This window comes from Geotrypetes seraphini, chromosome 7, assembly GCF_902459505.1.
Source record: "Geotrypetes seraphini chromosome 7, aGeoSer1.1, whole genome shotgun sequence".
Lineage (NCBI taxonomy): Eukaryota > Metazoa > Chordata > Amphibia > Gymnophiona > Dermophiidae > Geotrypetes > Geotrypetes seraphini.
Genome location: NC_047090.1, coordinates 1,512,204 through 1,529,431, shown reverse-complemented (window position 1 = coordinate 1,529,431; position 17,228 = coordinate 1,512,204). Strand labels below are relative to the sequence as shown.

Here is a 17,228-nt window from a genome sequence, read left to right as displayed (position 1 = left end):
TAAGTTAAGAATTAATGCAGACTCCATTATGGCATTCTATGTAGCTTCATACTGGTTTGTGATGATTGATTTTTATTGTAATCTTACTGGTTCAGTAGACAAAGCTCTGAGAGCCTGAATGTGTTCTAATAGAATTAAACTGAATTTGTCTTAAGTCACAAATTATATTCCTATAGGGAAGGGTTTCTCCTTCTCTTATTCCTGAAACCTTTTTGATTGACAGTTTGAAAATCCCAATTATATCGAAATATTTCAGACTAATTACTTGGTTAGAATCTTCTTTATCTCTTCAGTTGAAAAGCACCATTCAGAAGATTATAAGATTGAAGAATTTATCACAAGCTAACTTCAGAACTGTACTTTGTGTGATTTACTCCTTTATTGGGCTACTATAATTCTTTGTATTCGGTTTACCAAGATTCGTTCTCTACATATACAGAACACAGCTGCACTTTTCACAGATGCACCACTATTTCCCGTATTATTAACCATTGTATTTCTAAACTACAATCCTGGGCACTGATAGTTCAGATGAAGTTAAATTGTTGCTAAGATAAAACTCCTTTGGGCCCAAAATTAGACTCTCTCCCTTCTGTTGTGAACTTAGACTCGGGAGCTTCTTTGAAAATTAAGTTCTCCTCTTCAGTATTAGGCGTTCTCATTGATTCTTTACTCACATTTAAGAATCAAGTTAATTCTCTTGTAAAAAAAAAAATGTTTTTTCAGTGTCTGTGTTTTGCGGAAAGTTTTTCCATCAACAGCATTTCTCCATATTGGTTCAATCAATCATTCTAGCACGTCTGGACTACTGCAATTCATTGTACGTGGGCTTATCCAAAGCTAGTCTGCAAAGACTCCAGCTGAAACAGTATACCACTGCCAGACTCATTTATGGCAAGAGTAAGTTTGACCATGTGTCCCCATTGCTCAGAGAACTACACTGGCTCCCAGTTCACTTGAGAATTCAATTTAAATGCATCTGTATTGCATTTAAGATCCCTTTGGACTAGAATGTGTGTAGATCTCACCTAGCCAGAAGTTCTCAGAAATTAAAACTTTCCTTTCGTTCTCTTAGGGGTAAAAATAAATCTATTAAGCAATTTAGTCATTTTTTTCTCCTTCAAATTGACAGACCTCTGGAATAACTTGCCACTCTCGTTAAGAAGTTTAGGCCCCTTCTTATCATTCAGGAAGGCTTTGAAGACAATTCTGTTCGCCAAGCACTTTGGAAATTAACTACTACTACCTCTCCTGTTTTAGTTCTTTTATATTTTTCCTTTTCTTAATGTTAACCGATCGAGCTCCAAATTGATGGATGACCCGGTTTATAAAACTAAGGTTTAGTTTAGTTCAATTGATTGCCAATGTAAATCTTTCAAAATAAAATTAAACCCTCCCCCTTTTTAAAAAATTTTTTTTAATAAGCTGTGGTAGAGGTTTCTACCCCAGCCCGAAGCTGTAAATCAGTGGTCTCAAAACTTGCGGCCCAGGGGCCACATGCGGCCCACCAGGTACTATTTTGAGGCCCTCGGTATGTTTGTCATAATCACAAAAGTAAAATAAAACAGTTTCTTGATTATATGTCTCATTAGCTATAAATTACAATATTATTATTAAGACAGCTAAAAGGAAAGATTTATAAACTATAAAGAGTTTTACCTCATGCAAAATTGTCATTTCTTTAATAAAATATTAACTATTTTTTCTGAGGCCCTCCAAGTACCTACAAATCCAAAATGTGGCCCTGCAAAGGGTTTGAGTTGGAGACCACTGATCTAAATGCTCCGATGGTCATAGAATTCCTCGTAATCTGCATTCAGTAAATATACTTTTGCTTGATGGTCCTTCTTTTCATCAAATAAGACTGAATGAGTATCACTCCTGAGTATTTTATATTCATGTGCTAGATTGTGGAATATTTTCCCATTTGAACTGAGTCAAATCACTTCAATAATTCAGTTTTGGAAGCAACTAAAGGCCCTTTTTTTGTTCAGGCCTTTGCTGCTAGTTAAAGCTATTGCCGTGACTGACTACATTGCTTGTTTCCGTAAATTATAAGAAATACATAAAATTTGTGACATTGCTAGGTATTTATGTGGCGTTTGTAATTTTATTATGTGCATCTTATTGTAAACGGCCTAGAATTGTAGGATAGAGTGGGCAATAAATGTTATCCATTGTGTTTGTGGATTGTTGTGCATGGCAGCTTTAGAACCCATTTGGACTGCCATTGGCTGAAAACATAAATCTTTCCAAATTAAAAAGAAATTTAAGTGTGCATCCTATTTACCGATAGGCCCCTTTAAGTTACATCTTATATCCTGTCGGTGTCCGTTAAAGATTTATTTTTTGTTTCCAAAAGCACAGAATGGAGGTAAGTCCTTTCGGAATACGGTAATTTACTATCCCCCCTTTACAAAACTGCAAAAGCGTGTTTTTGTGCAGGACGGCGCGCTGAATGCTCTGCGCTGCTCCCGACGCTCATGGGAACTCTTGAGTGTTGGGAGCAGCGAAGAGCATTTAGCGTGCCGGCCTGCGCTAAATACCAGTATCGCGGTTTTGTAAAAAAAAAAAAGGGGGGGGGGGTTATATGAGGTAAAGTAAATGCTATACCTCTTCTCTTGAAGATTACTTGCAGTTGAACATCTTGCCTGCTTAGACTCTATTTGTGAATAAAATATAAGCCTCCTGAAATCCAGTTCAAATTAGAAAACAAATAATATAACACACACCTACACACACACACCTCTTGGTTTTTAGTAAATGTGATACTTTTTTTTAACATAATCATCAAAATATATATTCAGTTTGGTTTGGCGCCTATTTTCTAGACTTCAGTAGTCGCCCATACCCCCGTTAAAAATACCATGCAGATAGCGTTTTTAACTAAGATTTGAGGCGCATACTGGCGCTGGAATCGTACCTACATAAGAATTGGCGCTGTTGGGTCATACCAGTGGTCCATCGTGCCCAGCAGTCCGCTCATGCCACCCTCCCCCTTTCTTTTGGGCTCGCTTGTCGTGTGACATGCGGGAATAAACCCCACCCACTAACTACGTAGTAAAGGGCGAAACCGCACAAATTGCATCAATAACAAACAAGGATACTCTGCACATGCTTTTCGATCGCTCTTACAGCAATCTGTGGGATCGCTATAGGGTGTTCTTCCAATCAGATCATTTGCATGTAAAATCTGTTGTGAATCAATCGCTCAGCAAAATTCGGCCGAGAATCGCCCAAGAACGATCCAGTCGGCAAGTTTAGTGAATCTGGGCCATAGACCAGGAACTTTTTTCACTTAACTGGCTGAATAACCAGAAAAAGATTTAGAACATAAGAACATAAGCAGTGCCTCCGCCGGGTCAGACCATAGGTCTATCCTGCCCGGCAGTCCGCTCCCGCGGCGGCCCAAACAGGTCACGACCTGTCTGAATCACCAGAAGGGGCTCCCTTGCCACCTTGGTTTCTCATTGAAGTCCTATCTTCCCATCGAAGTCCTAACCCTCCGGTCTTGCACATGCACGACCTGTTGGGTTTCTATACTTGTGTTACATCCCAGCACACATTTGCTCAGCATGTGTCCCTTATACTGCCCCGACAAGCCACAGCACAGTAACTCAAATTTTTATCAAACCTAAGCTATCTCACCAGAGGTATTTACCTTTAAATCCTTACCACTGATATGTTGAAGCGAAGGTGTAGTACTGAGGCTTTTTCCTTCTTCTCTATATATTTTGTGAGTGGCTATTTGCTAGTTTTTAATGTCTGAATACATTATTTTTTGAGTATCTGGTAACTTTTTATTATTTTTTTAGGAGAGTATATTTTATAGATGTTAAATGGTGTATACTGCATATTAAGAAAGTCCAAAACACAGTATCTCTTGATAAAATGGGTGATCTGTTAAGCCACAACACAGTACTATATTTGTTTTGGTCGTGGGGATTTATTCAGAGAAATCCAGTTTTTTGGACTTCTTGTACACTTCTCCCTCCGTATTCGCTGTGATAGGGGATTAACAGAACCGCAAATGCAGAGAAACCTTGAATAACTTTTTCATATGTTGTTCACTGTTTTTTATTAAAATCCATCATGAATATAGTGAAACCCCGAATAACATGGTGGGAGACAGTGTTCCCGCTAAGCTGCGCTGGCTTGCGCGCGCGCACAAAATATTACATCGCAGCGCACAAGTTTCTCTTCACAGCGCACACACGCGTCGCAAAGGTAAGGGGAGGTAAGGTAAGGGGACGCATTGGGGGGATTGCACTTCCCCACAATTGCCATGCTTCGGTTCCTCTTCTTCCTTCCTTCCTCCCCCCCCCCCGCGGGACCCTGCGGCACCATCAACTCTTACTCCCTCTAATGTCGGCCCTGCAGCTCCAGACTTCCTCGCACCTTCTCCCCTCCCCCTTTGGATCGCTATTATTTTAAATGTTATAGCCGCGGAGCTGTATCCATCAGTGGAGATGTCTAACCTCGGCCTGCCCCGGAACTCTTACTGCAACAGTGACTTCCTGTTCCTGCCTAGACGGGCGGCTGCTGCAGTAAGAGTTCCGGGGCAGGCCGAGGTTAGACATCTCCACTGATGGATACAGCTCCGCGGCTATAACAGCTCCTGCAGCTCTGCACTTCCCCACAATTGCCATGCTTCGGTTCCTCTTCTTCCTTCCTTCCTCCCCCCCCCCCCCGCGGGACCCTGCGGCACCATCAACTCTTACTCCCTCTAATGTCGGCCCTGCAGCTCCAGACTTCCTCGCACCTTCTCCCCTCCCCCTTTGGATCGCTATTATTTTAAATGTTATAGCCGCGGAGCTGTATCCATCAGTGGAGATGTCTAACCTCGGCCTGCCCCGGAACTCTTACTGCAGCAGCCGCCCGTCAAGGCAGGAACAGGAAGTCACTGTTGCAGTAAGAGTTCCGGGGCAGGCCGAGGTTAGACATCTCCACTGATGGATACAGCTCCGCGGCTATAACATTTAAAATAATAGCGATCCAAAGGGGGAGGGGAGAAGGTGCGAGGAAGTCTGGAGCTGCAGGGCCGACATTAGAGGGAGTAAGAGTTGATGGTGCCGCAGGGTCCCGCGGGGGGGGGGGGAGGAAGGAAGGAAGAAGAGGAACCGAAGCATGGCAATTGTGGGGAAGTGCAGAGCTGCAGGGAAGAGTGTTGCGGTACCCAGCTGGAGGGAGAAGGAAGATGAGGGAGGGAATTAAAGGAGATGCCAGGGCTTGGAGCGTAGGAGGAAGGTATGCCAGTCTAAGGGAAAAGGAAGGGGGAGATGTGAGAGCATGGAGGGGGAGCGAAAGATGGAAGAAAAGGAAAGGAGAGAGATGCCAGAGAATCAGGGAAGGGGAGATACCAGACTATGAGGAGAGGTGTGGGAGAGGGAAGGCGAGGAGAGAGATGCCAGACCAATGGGGTGAAAGGAGAGATGGAAGGGGGAGGCATACAGTTTCTGGAAGGGGCATAGAAGGAGAGAAGATGCCATATAGGGGAAGAGAGACGGCAGACAGTGGATGGAAGGAAGAGAGTTACAAGAAGATGAGGAAAGGAGAAACCACAGAAGACAAAGGTAGAAAAAAATTTCTATTTATTTATTGCTTTAGGAGACATGTGTCACTGTTTCTGTGAAGCATTGTATGCAGAGTCCAGCTTCTTGCTGGTTCAATTTAACCTTTGTCTATGTATTTTTATTTTATCCCCCCTTTTACAAAACTGTGAAGCGTTTTTAGCACCAGCCTTGGTGGTAGCAGCTCTGATGCTCAGAATTTTATGAGCATCAGAGCTGTTACCTCCGTAGCTAAAATCCACACTACAGTTTTGTAAAAGAGGGAGGGGTTAGTTTGTGATTACATATTCCTTACTAGGCGAAGGTGTTTTCTGTGTTCTGTGTGTTTTCTGTTAGGATTGACGGTGTAGGATTGATCTGTGCTGGTCTGGCTTGTTTAGTTTTACAATGGGTGTATTGATGTACTGCTCACTGCAATATGTAAGATGCTGCCTTTTCCTAGGTACTCATGTGTGACGTGTGGTTTGTTACTAAAAATCATGTTTTTCTTACAGATGGGGGGGGGTGCCAAAAAATGATGGGCCCCGGATGTTACATATGCTAGGTACGCCACTGTATGTAAAGATACCAGAAAGCTGGCGTAGCAAAAACTTCTAAGTTTTGAGTATTTAACCCTCCCACAATCTCACGGGCACTCGTTTCAAGTTTATTGAGATTTTGATTTAAACGCAATATCAAATATTTTCAATGCGTATAACAAAAATAAATTTGGGGAAATAAATAAAACCATTTATCCAGTGTTCCCGCTAAGCTGCGCTGGCGCACAAAATATTACATCGCAGCGCACACGTTTCTCGTCACAGCGCACAATCGGAAGAGGCGTACGGCAGATGGCAGGGCGGCGAGAGGAGAATCGGGCGAGTTGGCTCATAACTTGCTGGCGCCCGATATTTTTGGCTCACGGTGAAAAAAGTTTGCTCACAACACCCGCCCGCTTAGAGGGAACACTGGTGGGAGACCTGGTCTGTTCCTGAAGGAGAGGCAAAACACGGTGAAGAAAGTGCCGGGAATCAGCGATTTCTCTATGCAAGCTGATGTAATTGGGTGGAGGAGCCAGCAAGCTTAGCACCATGAATAATCGAAACCGCGAATACAAAGGGAGAAGTGTATTTACATTCTCAACAGTTACTGTGTTTTGGCTTATCGGGACAGTAGAGTGCTAAATTAAACCAACTGAAGATAACTTGATTTGGAGTAAAGAAATTTAAAATTTCAGGATAGATCTTTTTTTTATTATTATTATTACATGTAAACAAAGCAATAAGAATTTGAGTTATAATATATTGTTAATTTAAACAGAGGTCTGGCAAAAAAATGATTATTCGAGACAAGTAATCAGAAAATAATCAGTAAACCATAAAGTGTCACTTAAAATATAATAATTTTTTGAGAGAAATCAGTAATGGGAGCCAATCCATGCACCAATACATTCTTCCTTGACGGTATCTCAAATTAACCCCCTTTTGACAGCTTTAACACTTAGGGCTCCTTTTATGAAGGTGCGCTAGCATTTTTAGCGCACACACCGGATTAGCGTGCGCTAGCCGAAAAACTACCGCCTGCTCAAGAGGAGGCATTAGCGGCTAGCACGCGCCCTATTCTGCGCGTTAAGACCCTAACACGCCTTTGTAAAAGGAGCCCTTAGTGCAGTAATCTTCCAGGAGTCTTGGGGAAGAGGTTCTTAGCGCTGAGCATTCATCAGAGCAGCGCAGAGCGTTCAGGTGCGCTGGCTGGCACTAAAAACCTCTTCCACGCTTTTGTGAAAGGGGGAGGGGGATAACTTCTTATAATTGTGGTATCTTGTGAGTTCAGAAGATGCCATTATGCCAAGTAGAGACAAGAAGTGAAATCGCTCCCTGGGCATTGAATGTAAAAATGTGACCTTGTACTGATGTCTGCATTTGAACTCCGAATTGTTTTGTTACGTTAACGTATATCTTGAATTTTCAGATGTTGCACGGAAAACATGTGATGGTACGCGTTGGTGGTGGCTGGGACACACTTCAAGGCTTTTTACTTAAATATGATCCGTGTAGAGTATTGCAATTCACGACGCTGGAGCAGAAAATTTTGCAGTTTCAGAAAGGAGCTCAGAATGGAACGACACTGCAGTCATCTGGAAAAGCCCCAGAAACACCTATCATGAACCCTATGTCTGCAGTTAACATAGTTCAGAAGCAAAATGCTAAACCTTGCACACTTACCACAACTCCAGAAGCTACTCTTGGTGGTATTCAGACCTCATTTAAACATGCACAGTCTCCTGCCTTGACACCTGGAAGAGCAGCAAAGCATACTCCTTCCTCTGTAAAATCTAACCAAGTAAGCTCTTTGGCAACACACCCTAAACTGCAAGGCTCTATATCAAAAAGTACCCAGCTATGTGCCGAATCTCTCAAAAAAGGTCCAAAGAACCTGAAGTCTCCAGCACAGAGCTCATCGTCGACTCCTATTTCAGAACATTTGTGCCCAATTAGTAAACATCCTTTACCACCTTCGTCAAGAACTGTAGCTGCTTGTTCACCATTACCTGACAAACGTGTTTGGTCCAAAAATGCGCCTAAGCCAGCCTCTGCAACCAAGTCGTCTTACTTCTCCCCATCGTCACCACATCTTATCCATTCTAGCTCTTCAAGTAAGCTTTCTTCTGTGCCACCTTCTACTAAAACTGTAATGCCTTCAAAACAAAAATGCACCCCATCTAAATGCACACCTGTATCGAAGCTAACAAGAGTAGAGTCTCCTACTTCACAACCAGCGGTGAAGTTCTCCAGATCACCTCAAATTGATTCTAAGTTTAGAGATTCCCCTTTGGTTTTATCAGTTCCTTCTGAAAAGCACAAACCTTTATCTAAATATCGATTCCCTGAAAAAATAGAAAAATGCAATTCCAAAAGCAGAATTATGAATGTAGCTGGTGACCACCAAGTAACAAAGGTAGAACCAGAGAATCTTAAAGCCAAATGTGCAGTTAAACAGTCAGCTGTGATTTATCCCTCCTTACCTGGAAAACCAGGGATGCGAGATGCACTAAGTGAAAACCTGCCTTCCACCCTGAAACAGCCTGCAGTGAAAAACAACTGGCAGTTTCACAACGGCAGGACTGCACCGAAAGGCGCCAATAAAGCAAAATTGCCTGAACGAACTCCGCTGTCCACCGTGCGACTTCCCCAGTCTTCAGCCAAAAGGCAAACTCCAGCAAGAACAGCCCAGGTTATTACAAAGAGTCAGCCATTGGCAAAAACCTCGCACGTGCCTGATAAAGTCCAGGCGTCTACAAGCAAAAGGCTGGTTTTGAATTCAAAAACTTCACCTGCATCGAGAAAGATTGCTCTTTCTTCAAAAGACTTAGCTTCCAAGTCAAAGAAAGAAGATACATATTTTGTTATGAATGGAGATAGAAAACAGAAAAAATAATGGGTCTAGAAAAGAAACACCCTTTAATATAAAAATGTAGGTCAACATTTAATATATGAACAGTTCTGGCTTATTACTTTTACAGTTTTCTTCAAGACCTTGGAACACAAACTAGCAGGCATTTTTAAATCAAGATAGAAGGTTTTTGTTTCAACTGTGGCCATAAGTGCCGCTCCATTAGGCCAACTTTTCACTTGTCTAATTTGGTGGCATCTATGTCGGATGTCTAACGAAGCCTAACTCAATCATGCTTATTCTCCGCCCATAACCACACCTACTTTATAACATAGGTGTTAGGTGGCATTAAGCGTGGAAGGGCACCTCCATTTAGGCGTCGCTAGGCATGCTAAGAGTTTGGCGACAAACTCCTTAAATTGCTTAATTTTTTTGGGCTGATAACGGCAAGGTCAATTATCATGATGTGGATCCCAAACTTAGGCGTCACTAGGCGGCCACAATTAGGGCACCTCGTTGTGCCTAATATTGATGCCGTTTACAGGATATGGCCCATTTTAAATATCTAACCGCAGTACACAAAAGTAATCCTTTAATGGCCCTTTTCACTAATGTGCATTAAGCTCAATAGTGTGTGTTAATTCGCGTGTTAACACACAGCCATGCTAACGGTTACAGAATATACTTGCGCTCATGCCATTGCAAATTCATGTGTTAGCGCATAGATTTGATCGACATGTAATAACTTATTGTGCAATAACCTTTACAATGGCAGGTAGTGTGGATATCTTAATGTCACTTGAATAGATAGAGATAACTGCATTGAAGATAACATTCAGTAAAAGGCATTCCTCCCGGGGGGCCCCTTTGCATTTTCTGTTTTGGAAGATGCTGGGCATATCTCCATCGGTTAACACAGACACTTTGTATTTGCTGTATGTTAACTTTTGAAACTACATTTTTACTGCACATTAGTTTAAAAAAAACCCATAGTAAATAACAACAGTCCATCCAGTCTGTCTATTAGTTATTCTCATTAAAAATACATGATTAAATTAACTTGTCTCTTCTTTGATATTTCTGGGCCATAGACTAAAGTCCACCTGGTATTGTCCTAGGTTTCAACTGCTGAAGTTGCCATCCAAGTTCACTCCAGCCTATCCAGCCATCCTGTTGTTTGCAGGATATCTACCGTAAAGTCTGGCCAGTAATGTCCTCATGTTCCAAGTTAGTGGAGTTCCCATTGATGCCCTCGCCAGCTCATCCTACACCGCATCAACATATGTGGGACACAAAGCGTAGAAGTCTGTCCAATATCGGCCTTAGTTCTTTAATTTATACCATTTGTTTTCTAATTAGAGATCTTCTGTGTTTATCCCACGCTTTTTTGAATTCCATCACCATTTTGCTCTCCACCACCTCCTTCAGGAGGACATTCCAGGCATCCACCACCCTCTCCATGAAAAACCATTTCCTAATATTACTCCTAAGTATTTAAATATCTGTATCATATCTCCCTTGTCCTTCCTCTCCTCTAGAGTATATATGTTTAGGTCTTCCAGTCTCTTAAAAGGTCTTAGTTTCTTTAATAGATATTCATATCAGAGAGACCTTTTGGGTTGGTTCCTCATTCAATAGATGTTTATTGCCAGGATTTGATTTATTCTGGTCTCGTAAAGAAAATGTGTTTAAACTATACTTCAAAGTGCACTAGTCGGTTAATAGGAGCCCATGGTCATGGCTACCATGGGCTAAAAATAGTCTGTAACGTAAAAATTCTGCACTAACTGCTTACCATGCTGAGGCAGAAACTGGGCAGGTTATGGGTAGAAAGAGGACATTGATAACACTTGCAGTTAGTGCATGGTAACATTTTGTGCTACAGTATGTCACTATAGATGGGTGCATTTTTTTAAAAAACCTCCAGGAGGAAGTGCTAAATGCACCTGTACCATGTGCATGAGGTTAGCACTCCTGCAGCGCTATACAAATTGAACCTGGAATCATCTGCATTTGACCCTTCCCCCCCCCCCCCCACCCGACCCCACCTGAAATTATTAGGGTGTCCTGATAGGATATTGTCAGGAAAGGCATGATCTCTAGACACGTCTGCCTCATTACCTCCCAGGTTTGAAATGACAGCTTTAACACTTAGGGGTCCTTTTACTAAGGCGTGCTAATTGATTTAGCACACACTAAAGTTTATTTATCAAGTTTCTTTATTTTTGATATACCGTCTATCAAAACAAGTGTCTAAATGGTGTACAACACGGATGTCAAAGTCCCTCCTCGAGGGCTGCAATCCAGTCGGGTTTTCGGGATTTCCCCAATGAATATGCATGAGATCTATTTGCATGCACTGCTTTCATTGTATGCTAATAGATCTCATGCATATTCATTGGGGAAATCCTGAAAACCCGACTGGATTGTGGCCCTCAAGGACCGACTTTGACACCTGTGGTGTACAATATAAAAAGATTATAAAGAAAACAGTTAAAATAAATAAAAGCAATATTTTATCAAATATTAAAAATCCTAGACAAATTTAGGTTAACATACATGAAACAGAAGGAAAGTAGGGGAGGGAAAGGTTGTTTAAAATACATCGAAGTAAAATTAATAAAAAAAGGACGATAAATGGGGAGAGGCAAAAACATTAGGATGGGAATCGCTTCAAAAGAAGTGTTAAATGTTTCAAAGCTTCACAAGAATCAAGGGATTAGAAGGCGGAAGCTGATTCTAAAGAGTAAAGGCATCTAAAGATTAGCGCGGGCTAAGTCGATTAGCGCACCTTAGTAAAATCTTCCTGGAATCTTGGCCAGAGCCAATTAACCTAGCGCTGGCTATTTTTAATATTATAATAATAATAACTTTATTCTTCTATACTGCCACAATCTTGCGACTTCTAGGCGGTTTACAATCAAGATAGCTGGACATTCAGCGAAATACAATATGCAGATAATCAGAGGAAATACAGAGAGCAGAGACTTTAAGAAAGCAAGAATATAGAAATGAGCAAGAGTATAAGATGTACATTTTGGTAGGTAATAAATAACAATGAAAAATTATGATAAGATGAAGATAATAGTTTATATGTATCACAGTACCGTGAAATTCAGGTGGGCTAAGGAGGGGGGGGGAGCCAATTTACCCGTACTGAAATCTCACACCAACTGCAATCAAAGATTATTCATCTTTAGTTTTTCTTTTTTTGCCCTGCCCCCCCCTCCAAAAAAAAATAATAATAATAATTTATTGAATTCTTTTGTGTTTTAAGAAATGTGCAATACGCAATTAACTGTTCACAAACATTTTGGGTAAGATATTTTTTTAAAAAAAAAACTTCAACAGTCCCTTCATAACAATATGCCAGTGTCCTCCTCATCACCTGTCCCGCCTCCCCTTGACTCAAACTCAAATTCCAACTTGCAGTTGCTCGTGGTTCCTTCAGATACTGCTGCCCAAGCCCTTCCTCCCACTGCTCCTCCCCTGCCCCACATCAACTACTAATTTGAATAGCAAGGACAACTTGTGCCATCCCCTTCCGGATCATAAAGACCTCTGTGTTTTTCTGTCAATAGTCCCATTTCACCCAATATGCCAAGTCTGCTTCTCCAATCATGCACCGCTAGATTTTCCAGTTCCTTCCAGTGTGCTGTGATTTCACAAGATGCCACAGCCAGCTTCCGTTGTTGAATCCCTCCTTTTCCATTTTGGCCTCAGTCTCCAACTCAGTAAACAAGCTGTAGGTATCTTAATCAACCTGGACTCCTCCCTGTGTCTATAACAGTATCCAATCTCAACAAATATGCAACATGGTGCCTTTTTTTTTTTCCCTGCAGTGCCTTCCTCTGATCTAAAGATCCAGGATACATATTCAATAATCTTTCAGGCAGTAAGTACCATCGGGGTACGACCTTGTAGGCTTTTTCCCCCATTGAAACACAGGGGGACACCTTTAGTATCTCCTGGAAGATTATCTTCCATTGTGCCATTCATCTTGTCATGGGAATCTAGCATACTATTTATTTCTTTATTTAAAAGATTTCTTAACTGCCTATAATTAGGCGGTTTTACAAAAAACAATCCTATAAAATAAAAAAACATACAACACATATACAAAAAACAGGTCCTTCATATCAGCCTTATTTTACAGCACTCAACAGCGTTTCAATACAGAGAAATTCATAATCCTGGAAAAAAGCATTTATTGAAATGCTTCTACAAATAATGTAGTTTTCAGAAGTTTCTTAAACTTCTAAGAGATCTTGTAGATTTTCAGTGGTCCAGTCAACTTATCCACTGAGTTACTCCTATGAAAGATCGCAGAGGACGTAGTACTCGTAGTACGCTGCTGAGAAACCTGTAAACGATAAATGTACTGCAATGTTCTGAGTGGCCTATAAAGTGCCATAGCCTGTGACAAATAATATGGAATCCCTTGATGGATGACCTGTAGGCCTCAATTCCATAAACGGCGTCCCGATTGTAGGCAGCCAATTGGGATGCATGTTTTCTAAAAAAAAGAACATCCCAAGGCAGGCTGCCTGCATTGGAGGCACCTCCTGGAGCCTAGGAGGTGCACAAGCCCACCTAAGCTCGTCTAAGGCTAGGCATAGGGCATGAGCATGGCTTGGCCCAGAAGTAGCCTTAGGTGGCGGTACATGTCTCCATAGGCCCACAGTAGACACATACAATGTAGGTCAGCAAAATGCTGGGCTACATTCTAAGCAGCCGCTGAGCTTATCACGGCAAGGGATCTCTCTGCCGCGATACGTTTAGCGTCCAAAGCCAGCAGGAGGGATACGGCGACCAGAACTGCTTGTGTGTTCTGAGGTGGTTTGGGTGTGTTTTGGTTTTTTGGTTTTTTAATGTAATTTATAAAATACATTCAATCAAACATATTGAACACATGTACATATGTACCTGTTCATGGTGCCTATGGCTTCTGCAGGGTTTGTGCTTATAGTTTATAAAAGAGACGGACACCTTCATTTGTTTATAAAATAGGCAGCAAATAAGCACTTTTTTACCTCTCGATCCAGTTGACCAGTTAAATATACCCCCTTGCTCACATACCATATGACCCTGTTATATTTCTATCAAGCTTGTGGGCTGAGTGTGTCAAAGTGAAGCAGTTGCTAATTTGGAAGCTAGGTTTTACAGTTGGCATGCAACCTCTCTTCTTCTTAAGCAAGCAGGATTAACAAGATGGTTTAGCTTGGCTCTTGTATTTATTGCTGATTTTTTTTTTTGTTGTTATGGATTTTGTTTGTGGTGATTGTTTTACAAGAAATTTGTAGTTTTTATTATAGCTGTAACTTTTTTTTTGTTCTGAAGGGACCTACTTCCGTGAATTTATTCAGATATGCAAATTGCTTAACAATGAATTAATATGAACTAGCTTTCAGAAAGTTTATGTTTTGATATCTTGACAAATAAGGATCTTTATTTAAGTAAAGAGTGTGCACCCTTGTGCAGGTTTTTCCTGCTTGCTAAAGCTATTTGTACCACAGCTATAAAAATGGCCTTTTTCTATTTTTTATTTTTTTCTTTATATTATATTAATTGGAGAATGACGGGGGAAAAAATGTATCACCGTCCCTGCGAGCTCAATCCCCATCCCTGCCCTGTCCCCATGAGCTCAGTCCCTGTCCCTGCCCTACAAACTGTCAGATCCCATCCGCACAAGCCTCGAATAGATATGATTTTATACTGAACTTATTTTATTAAAGTATAAAAAAAGACAATATTCTGTACAATTGCCATTTTATAAACACAAATAATACAGAGCAAGGATCAACAAAACCCCTGTCTCCCTTCCCTTTCACAAATATCCCCTCCACTATTGTGAAAACTGAACAAACCAAATTACTACAGAATGCTATGTAGAAAAATCAAGCTAACAGAATACTTCAGTCACACATGGCAGGAATAGTGTTAGGGGAGAGCAACTAGCGCCCCCTGGTCAGAGAGAGCCCTATGCCAGCTGGAAGCTAAAGAAGCACAGCCTGAGCTTTGCAGTCCCCAGTTATGTCTAATACCAGCTCTAACAGGATACATATTTCAAATCTGAAATATTCTAATCACAAAATATAAAATAAATTAATTTTTTTCTACATGTCTGGTAATTTTATTCTTCAAATCACATTGGTCTCGGGCTTTGGTTTTGAGTTCCTTCTGTCTTCATCGTGGCATGGTTGGTTCCTGAAAGTAAAATAGGTGCAAGAGGAGCTGGGGAGGATATGCTGAATTTGACACGGGCACAATTCTTTTACCACAGGAGCAAGACATTTCACCGCTCCCAAGGGGCGGAGAAAGGTCTTGTCCCCATTCCCGTGGGGCGATGAAAGGTCTTGTCCCCATTCCTGCGGTAAACCAGTTGCAAATGTCTCCATTCCTGCGGATTTCCTGCGGGGACCACGGTTTACTGTGGTAAACGGTCCCTGTGTCATTCTCTAATATTAATGACCATATACTAATGTTTGAATTAGTGTGTGGCCATTATTAAAAGAGAAAAAATCTTAGCCCATGCACTTACCGCCACCAGTTTTGTAGGTAGTAAGAACTTGCATGCTGTTCCTGAATCTTTATATAATCACCTTTTTTGTGGCACAACCAAAGCAATTTATTATATGTAGGTCTTTTCTCTGTCCCTAGTGGGCTCACAATGTAACTTCTCCCCCCACCCTTTTTTTTTTTTTTTTTAAATTAAGACGCGGTAGAGATTTCTACCACAGTCTGGAGCGCTAAATGGAAATTATCCATCTCTCTGCGTTCCTGTTCCCCCAAAGATGTTCTCTAGACCTCTGCTCTTCCCTTCTCCCTCCTCCCTTCTTACTGCCTGCCAACTCCATCTCCATGTTCTTCATCCTTTGTATTAAAACTTTGTTGATTGTATATCGCCTTGAACCTAGACAGGTATAGAGCGACTCATACATATTAGATTAGATTTCCTTTGACCGTCAGAGTAGCATCAGAACATTAAGGGCCATGCTAGAAACCTTTACCATGGCTTAACAAAAGAGGGCCTAAAGTTTTGTACCTGGGACAATGGAGGATTAGGTGGTGTGCCCAGGATCACAAGGAGATGTGGCGGGAACTGAACCTAGTTCCTCAGGTTCTCAGCTCACTACTCTAATCATTAGGCTACTCCTCCACTCCTTTAATGATCATCTCAACTCTCTGGTAAAAAAAGGAGCCCTCAATGTGCATTATATCAAGATTAAGGGCTCCCTTTACGAAGCCGCATTAGCGGCTTTATTGCACGCACCTTTTTAGTGTGCGCTAACCCCCGCACTAGCCGAAAAACTACTGCTTGCTCAAAAGGAGGCGGTAGCAGCTAGCGCGGCCGGTAAATTAGCGCACGCTATTACGTGTGTTAGACCGCTAACACGGCTTCATAAAAGGAGCCCTAAATAAACTTGAACGTTTTACTCATCCATAACCAGGAAGGGATTTGTCTCTCGGGTCGAGCTGTTGCTTCTGCACCTAGAGGTTGTGAGGTCAAATCCCCGGTGCTGCTCCTTGTGACCCTGGGCTAGTTACGTAATCCTCCAGTGCCCGCTTTGAAATGCCAAAGCCTCAAAATGGCGGTATACAAGTCCCCATTTCCTTTCCCAGTTTAAGATGATCTACCCCATGCTTTACTTTTGTCCTCTAAAGATAGACTAACTCGGGGTAAATAATCTATATTGTATAAATTTTAGATTATATAGAAATAAAAGAAAACAAAAAGAATAAAGGTAATACCTTTTTTATTGAACTTAGTACATTGTTTGATTAGCTTTTGAAGGTATAACCCTTTTTCTACAGATCTGAAAAAGAAGCGTTACCTTCGAAAGCTAATCAAACAATGCCCTGCTAGTCTAATAAAAAAGGTATTACCTTTCTATTTATATCTATTATCTTAACCATTTCACTTATAAATTCTAGATCAATGGATGTGGGGGGGAATGCCTATGCAATGTATTTGGCTGTATACGTGGTATAGTCTGCTCTTGCTTTGTTCATTCAAGGCTTTATTTATTTGGGTTTAGCTGGTACATTTTTGTAACCTTATAAGCTGATAAACTGAATCGTGTTTATATCTGGTGGCTGAGTATTAACTGGGCAAAGGTTAGGCTAATGCTTATCCTGTTTGGACAAGTTCCAGGAAGAACCTTGGTCTTGGGGCAAATGCACTGCTTCTTCCTGATATAAGCAGCATGAAATCTCTCTCTTTTTTTTTTTTTTTTTTTGGGGGGGGGAGGGAGGAATCCTGCCAGGCCCTTGTGATCTGGACTG

The 17,228-nt window shown here is 41.4% G+C and overlaps 1 protein-coding gene across 2 annotated transcripts in view; it reads left to right on the top strand.

Annotated features, from left to right (window-relative positions):
• The window catches only part of GAS2L3 (growth arrest specific 2 like 3), a 50,732-nt gene extending 40,743 nt beyond the window's left edge, over window positions 1-9,989 (top strand). For both annotated transcript variants that reach the window (XM_033950861.1, XM_033950862.1), the window contains one exon: window positions 7,521-9,989. In XM_033950861.1, coding sequence (XP_033806752.1) covers window positions 7,521-8,987 — 1,467 coding nt within the window. In that variant the 3' untranslated portion in view covers window positions 8,988-9,989. The remainder of the gene's footprint in view (window positions 1-7,520) is intronic.
• Window positions 9,990-17,228: the final 7,239 nt, after the last annotated feature.